The sequence below is a fragment of the Clupea harengus genome, chromosome 21 (assembly GCF_900700415.2).
Source record: "Clupea harengus chromosome 21, Ch_v2.0.2, whole genome shotgun sequence".
In the NCBI taxonomy this organism is placed as follows: domain Eukaryota; kingdom Metazoa; phylum Chordata; class Actinopteri; order Clupeiformes; family Clupeidae; genus Clupea; species Clupea harengus.
In genome coordinates this window covers 5,942,209-5,949,708 of record NC_045172.1, presented here as the reverse complement: position 1 = coordinate 5,949,708, position 7,500 = coordinate 5,942,209, and the positions used below count along the sequence as shown (strand labels likewise).

Genomic DNA, 7,500 nt, shown 5'->3' with positions numbered 1-7,500 from the left:
TTGTTAGGTACTGTGTTGAGTAGGTTACTGTGTGTTAAGTGGAATGGTGTATTGCTAGGTACTGTGTTGCTTAGGTTACCGTGTTAAGTAGAATGGTGTATTGCTAGGTACTGTGTTGAGTAGGTTATTGTGTTGAATGTAATGGTGTTGATGGGATGTGAATGATTGTGGAATGTCTTTTTATCCTCTTATACTAGAGTAACTATGGTATTACCTCTACCTCCATAGTGGTTTTGCATACTATAGGCCCATGGTTGTTCATGACCATTTGAAGGTTGAATATTAGATGTGACAATATTTTGTTCCCAATTAATTAGGGTCATTTAAATCAGCAACACAATCACATTGTCCCCTGTTAAACTTGCAGACCAAGCTTTGCTTTGCCTTTTTGTTTTGTTTGTTTGTGCCAGTTTGTAATAATCTTTGTGTGTGTGTGTGTGTGTGTGTGTGTGTGTGTGCACGTATTTCTTTCTCGCTACCTACCCCTCTTCTTGTCTTGTTTTTCCTCATATACCCAGGACATTGTCTGTTGATGTACTTAAGTGAATACCATGTCTCTTTATTTTCTCCATCTCTGTATACTAATGGTCTACATGTTATTCATCTGAATATTAGGAGCTTACCTCAAAAAATGGATCTCTTAGGAGCCTGGCTTGTTTATAATAAGCTTAGTGTAATTACACATTCTCAAGAGACATGGTTGAATGGTAATATCTCGGATGAAGAAATCCAATTTGACAAATATGTTTCCTACAGAGCTGATAGGGGTGTTAGAGGAGGAGGAGTGGCTCCATGTTTCTTCAAACTTATTTTCTTTTAACAAACTTAATAATGAATAACAAGAAGTCCTACGGGATGTTGTTTGCTGCTACATCTGGTCTTGGGTATCAAACCAAATATTGGTCAATTACATTTTTAGATGGTACACCACTCCTCATATTAATTCAGTCATAAAGAAAATAATTGGACTCTGAGAATATTGTATTGTTCTAGATTTACACTTCAGAAATAAATCTTTGTCCTCTAAATTGTATTTGTAATAGTCTCTGTAGGCTTATTCTGAGGTGCCCTTTTTGAACCCATCATATGTAAGTCACTAAATTGATTAACAATTACATTTAAGATATCATTGGCTGCAATTTATTTCGAAATGCATTTTCTTTAACCATCCTTTTTACTTAAAGCAATCTTTAATTCCATGTAGGTCATTGTGTAGTCTAAGGCATACCAAGCATCTTTGTTCCTAGAATTTCAAAAGAAATTGGGCGAGGGATCTTTAAATTTAAAGCTCCATCGGGCTGGAATAATCTGCCCAGTTCACTCAGATCTATTACCTCTTTCCATCACTTTAAATTATCTCTTTTTACTTATCGTCAAGAAACCTGCTCTTGCTCCTAATTACACTTGAGACACTGGAATTCATTTATTTCTTACGTGTAGGTGGATGTTAATGGTAATATATGTATAAAGCTTTGTATGTGTACATTGACTGTATGTATTTTGGCATCATAGGGGAACCAGTGGATGTGAGAGTGGCTAGGCCTGGGAGAGCTGTTGTCTGTGTATTGCATTTTCTGTCTATTTGTGTCAAGGGCCCCCTTAACGAGAACAAGACGGTTCAGCTCAAGGGGGTTATCCTACTAATAAAATGTGTATGTGTATTGTAAGGTACTGTATTGAGTAGGTTACTGTATTGCGTGGAATGGTTTGTAAGGTACTGTATTGAGTAGGTTACTGTATTGAGTAGGTTACTGTATTGAGTAGGTTACTGTGTTGAGTAGGTTACTGTATTGAGTAGGTTACTGTATTGAGTAGGTTACTGTGTTGAGTAGGTTACTGTATTGAGTAGGTTACTGTGTTGAGTAGGTTACTGTATTGAGTAGGTTACTGTATTGAGTAGGTTACTGTATTGAGTGCAATGGTTTGTAAGGTACTGTATTGAGTAGGTTACTGTATTGAGTAGGTTACTGTATTGAGTGCAATGGTTTGTAAGGTATTGTGTTGAGTAGGTTACTGTATTGAGTAGGTTACTGTGTTGAGTAGGTTACTGTATTGAGTAGGCTGCGGTGTTGAGTAGGTTACTGTATTGAGTAGGTTACTGTGTTGAGTAGGTTACTGTATTGAGTAGGTTACTGTGTTGAGTAGGTTACTGTATTGAGTAGGTTACTGTATTGAGTAGGCTGCGGTGTTGAGTAGGCTGCGGTGTTGAGTAGGTTACTGTGTTGAGTAGGTTACTGTATTGAGTAGGCTGCGGTGTTGAGTAGGTTACTGTGTTGAGTAGGTTTGCCATGCTGAGTGTGATTCTGTGCTGAGGTCTGCGGTCTCCTACCCGCTGGTGAGGGGTCTCTCCCACTCATCGTCACTGAGGCCCAGGTCCTGCAGGATGTTGTTGGCACGGGGCCGGCTGGTGCTGCCGCCGCCACCTCCAGCTCCTCCGCTGCCACTGCCCGGGGACAAGCTGCCGCGGCTGGGCTTGGCGTTCCTCCACTCGTGGCTGTGGAAGCTGTAGCCCGACGCCTGGAAGCCTGCAGGAGCTGTCACACACACACACACACACACAGACAACCAGCAGGTTAGGCACCAGGGAGCAACACTGAGAGGTGCAGTCTGGGATTCTGGCCAAAGGTTGTTCATTTGAGCTAAACAGCCAATAAAATGACACCCCTCCCTTCCGTGCTCCTGAAGCGTGTGAATTGGCTGGAAGAGTGTATAGCTCACTCCGAGACACTTTGTTTCACAAGTACAGAGCCAGGACTGCGTATGAACCTCGGAGGTTTTGTTCAGAGTGTATCGTTCACTGAGTAATTCACAGGGGCATTTCCGTTGGATCATTTCTCTCTCACATTCTCCCACTCAAATATGTGTGATAAGCATGACCATCTGAAAACCAGCCAAAGCAAAAACAAACACAATAATAATTATATAAATAACACACATGTATGCTCTCTCTCTCTTTCTCTCCCTCTCTTTTCCTTCCTCCTCATATTTGGTGATGCGCTGGGTCCAGGTAACCCACGTCTCTAACAACGGTATGAGACATGGTGTCTGACATTCACCTGTCCTTTACTCTGCCGACCAGAGGAGCTCCAGAGGGGGCAGATGGGGGACTACTGCTGTGCATCCATCCCCTAAGACCCTTCTCTGGATTTGTTACTCTCCACACACACCCGCGCACACGCACACGCACACGCACATACACGCGCACACACACGCGCCTGAGTTAATGCTCCTTAATGCATACTCATCTATAATTTAGCTGGAGGAGAGGGAAAGAGTTCTGGGGCTGTTGCTGCCTGTGTAAACATCTATGATTCATGTGTCTGCTCATGGCTTAGGGGGAGTGGAGGTAAGTGTGTGTGTGTGTGTGTGTGTGTGTGTGTGTGTGTGTGTGTGTGTGTGAGGGGTGGTACAGTGGCAGACACACTCCCTGATGACCGTCTAACATGAAGGAGTGCCTCAGTAGGCCTGTTGGTACTCTGACTAGGGGAAGATGAGGGGAGGGGAGAGGAGAGGAGGATGAGGGGAGAGGAAGGGAAGGGAGAGTAACTGAAGAAGGGAGGAGAGGAGCGACAGAGACCGAGGAGGAGGAAGAGAAACGGAAAACAGAGATGAAGGAGACACACACCCACACAAAGAATAGATGGAGGCCAGGGCAAAAGGGAGGGATGGCCTTGCGCTTGCAAATGTCCGAAAGACTGAAATTTATCTCCCCTATAAGTGAGAACTGATTGAGGATGACAGACAGTGCTAAGGAAGGAGGCTGAATTGACTGAGCCACACACACACACACACACACACACACACACACACACAGAGCATCTCTCTCTCTCCCTCACACACATACACATGACTAATAAGCCCTGTGACTATCTTTAAAACTGCTCCAAGCACTTTTGTCTTGTGTGCTCATGTTCCATTCCATTTACGATTCATTATTTATTAGTTATTATTATTTATACCATCTGAAAATACAAATACACAATGTCCACAAATGCCAGAATTTGGTAACATTTTGTCAAAATTGTGCTTTTTATTGTCATTGTGGTTCAGGCTTGTTCTATGGTTGGAAATAATACCAAATAGCTCCTCCTGTCTTGTGTAGAAATGAGCAGCCAGCTGTGAGGTCCCCTCTCCAGTGTCCACCAGAATGGACCAGCACACCATCATGTCTACAGATGGCGGCCATCTTCACAGCTGGTTCCTGACGTGTCTGTTCTACCGTTGCATGGACGTCTCTGTGTTCCAAAACCCCACAGGGTTTAAAACGTCATTTGGCTATGCGGAGTATTAGGTAGTAGGTATAAAACAACCCTTACGGTGGGTGTCCACGGCACAAATGACATGCGTTAAATCGCTATGCGTAAAGTCGCATGGGGGGCGTGGTCAGGAAAATCATGTTTGGCTGTAGCAAAGTTGGGCTTTGCTAGGGATAGCCAGGTGGGCTTTGCTTTTTAGCGCTCGCGGTTATGTTGGAAGCACCCACAGTTTTGTGCTGTCAATAAAGTCATCATTAAATACATGATTAGATACTCAAACTCCGCGTAGTGACTGAGATTGCTAATATTGGAGTGGATCATTCGTCCCAAAATGTGCTCATGTGCAAAGTAAACAACAATCAATTGCTACAGCCAAACATGATTTTCCTGACCACGCCCCCCTTTACGCATAGCGATTTAACGCATGTCATTTGTGCCGTGGACACCCACCGTTAGAGACACCTATTTTAAAGTGAATTAGTAACACTTATTTTAAAATCAGTGATGCGAAAAACGCCTTCAGAGTAAATGAGCCAATGCTGATTATCACCAGCTCTCTCTTTTCAACTGGATCAGCAACTGCACAATCTGTGTGAACAACCGGGCTAATTATATCACCTGTCTTTAGCGATGGGGAGAAACATGACTGACACATTGAATGTAGTTACTACATCACTTAGTGCTTCCTGGTGTCTTCAGGGGCGTAGGTGTATGTGAGCGAGTGAGTTACTGACTAGATTACTGATAAGCCAAGTGCATTCGGTGCTTTGCGTCTGAAATGGTGCTATTAAACACCATTTTGCAGCATTACAGCTTAGTTTATTGGACATTCCACACAGTCTTTGGGTCAATTCTGAGAATCAAAAGGAAAAAGACCCAGGTCGTTATTATTGTAATTACTAGTCTGTTTTGTCTGCCTATACACATATTGCAGATGCTCGGCAGTGTGTGTGTGTGTGTGTGTGTGTGTGTGTGTGTGTGTGTGTGTGTGTGTGTGTGAAATGAGATTTTTAATGGACTACACTGAATACCCTGACCTCCAAAGGAAGGAAGCAATTATGGACAGACCTCTAAATTAACAGAACACCTGAATTTTGTATAACAAAAAGTATACGCATACAGTACAAACACACACACACACACACACTCGCTCAGATACTCAAGCGCGCACACACCAATACACACTCGACTATACACACACACACCTTTATATTTACTCAGAGACCGGAGTGATCAAACTTGACCAGGAGGCTTTTGTGTGCGCTGCTCTGTGGAAGTGTGTTTGCCTGTGTGTACGGCTAATTGTGATTCAAATACATTGTCTGACGAAACCCTGTAATGCTCTACCCTGAGCACGTTAGGAAATCATTTCCCACTTAGCGGAGTAAAAGCCTCTCTCTATTCCAACACCCGCTTTCATTCTCTCTCGTCTCCCAGGAACGGATGCTAGTATTATGGTGTACTTTTTGACTGAATAATGATGTCTATACATCAATTTAACACAGCAGCAGGAAGAGGTCTCTGTGTGTGGTGTGTGAGTGTGTGTGTGTGTGTGTGTGTGGGTGTGTGTGTGTGTGTGTGGGGGGTGTGGGTGTGGGTGCGGGTGTGTGTGTGTGTGTGTGTATTGTGTGTTGGCTGTCCACGTTTTTTCATTAAATCACAATAGGTGAGGATCTGCAAATGGGAAAACTCGAGACTCTACATTCACTGCTCTCCCTCCCTGCCTGCCTCCCTCTCTCTCCCTCCCTCCCTCCCTCTCTTTCTCCCTCTCCCCTTCATTACTTTATCTCATTCTCTGCATCTTGCTCTGCTTTCATTTGTTAATGTATTCTTGTCCTTGTCTTTTTCCCTCTTTCCATCTCTCTCTCTCTCTCCCTCTCACACACACACTTATTATTTCATCTAATACTCTCTCATTTACCATTTGTTCCTTAATAAGCTCTCCTCTATTTCTTCCTCTCCATACATCTTAATCCACATCTAACTCTCCTTCCCCCTCCCTCTTTCTCTCACATGCACACACACACACACTCACACAAACACACACACACACACACACACACACACACACACACACACACACACACACACACACACACACACACACACACACACACACACATCTTTTACTCATTAATACATTCCTCTGTCCTTCTCTATCTCTCCATCTCTCTTTTCAACACCCACGTACGCCCCCCCCCCCATTCTCTCTCTGTCCCATTCTTCTTACTGTCTCTCCATTCCTCTGTGTGTCTAGTGCTGTGCTGATGAAGTGACTGGTGTCTGGTCGTCTCGGTTCCCTAAAGTGCTGTCCACTGACAGAGAACGGTGTGGAAGGAGAAGAATGTCCCTCACACAGCAACTCTGGAACAGTTCTGGCCCGCGCCTGGCCCGCATCTGGTGTGGAGATGGCAATTCTGTGTCACACCTGGGCCGAATCTGTTCCTACTGAGATGAGAAGCTGTCGTCTGGGTCTCTAACACTCACCTTTCTGTCATTCTTTTCTCTCTTCCTGGCCTCTTTCTTCTTTCCATTTTACCCCCCCCCCTCTCTTCCACAGCCTCTCTCCAACTCAGGGTGAGTGTTGAAAGGGTTGGCAGTGGCAGATGAGCTGTGATAAAAGTCCCTACCAGGCCTGCCTCTCTCCATTCAATCTGTCACTCTCTCCTTCTTTCTTTACCTCCCTCCCTCCCTCCCTCTAACAGTCTTTCTCTTCCACTGACCCGATGTTGAAGGTGCTGTCAGTGGTAGACCACTTCCTACTATTTCTCTTTCCACCTTCGTCCTCTTCTTCTTCTTTCTCTTTCTTCCTTCCATCCATTTCATCTCTCTCTCTCTCTCTGACGCAGAACTGCAGTGCTTATTCCAGTCCCTACCATTCCTATGTGCCTCTTTTAACTGTCACTCTCTTTTCCTCTCCTTCTTCTCTCCCTGTCATCTTCCCTTCCTCTCTGCCCCTCCCACCTCTTAACTCATGTTGAGTGCTGAAGGTGTTGTTGATGGCGGATGACCTGTGATTTGTGTCCCTACCACTCCAGTCGTCCTCTCTCTACTCTCTTTCTCCGTCTTTCTTCCTTCCTTCCGTCTCATATTCATCCCTCTCTCTCTCTCTCTCTCTCTCTCTCTCAAACGGGTGTGTAGACAAAGGTCTGTGGTTAATTGATGATAATAGTAGCCTGTTGTTTCCCTGGTGATATGTGTTCATGTACTTGGTGCTCCTTTACTATGGTGTGGGTAGAGTAGC

The 7,500-nt window shown here is 44.4% G+C and overlaps 1 protein-coding gene across 2 annotated transcripts in view; it reads right to left on the bottom strand.

Annotated features, from left to right (window-relative positions):
- The window catches only part of grip1 (glutamate receptor interacting protein 1), a 125,822-nt gene that overhangs the window by 9,767 nt on the left and 108,555 nt on the right, over window positions 1-7,500 (bottom strand). For both annotated transcript variants that reach the window (XM_031558182.2, XM_031558183.2), the window contains exon 20: window positions 2,330-2,534. In XM_031558182.2, coding sequence (XP_031414042.1) covers window positions 2,330-2,534 — 205 coding nt within the window. The remainder of the gene's footprint in view (window positions 1-2,329; window positions 2,535-7,500) is intronic.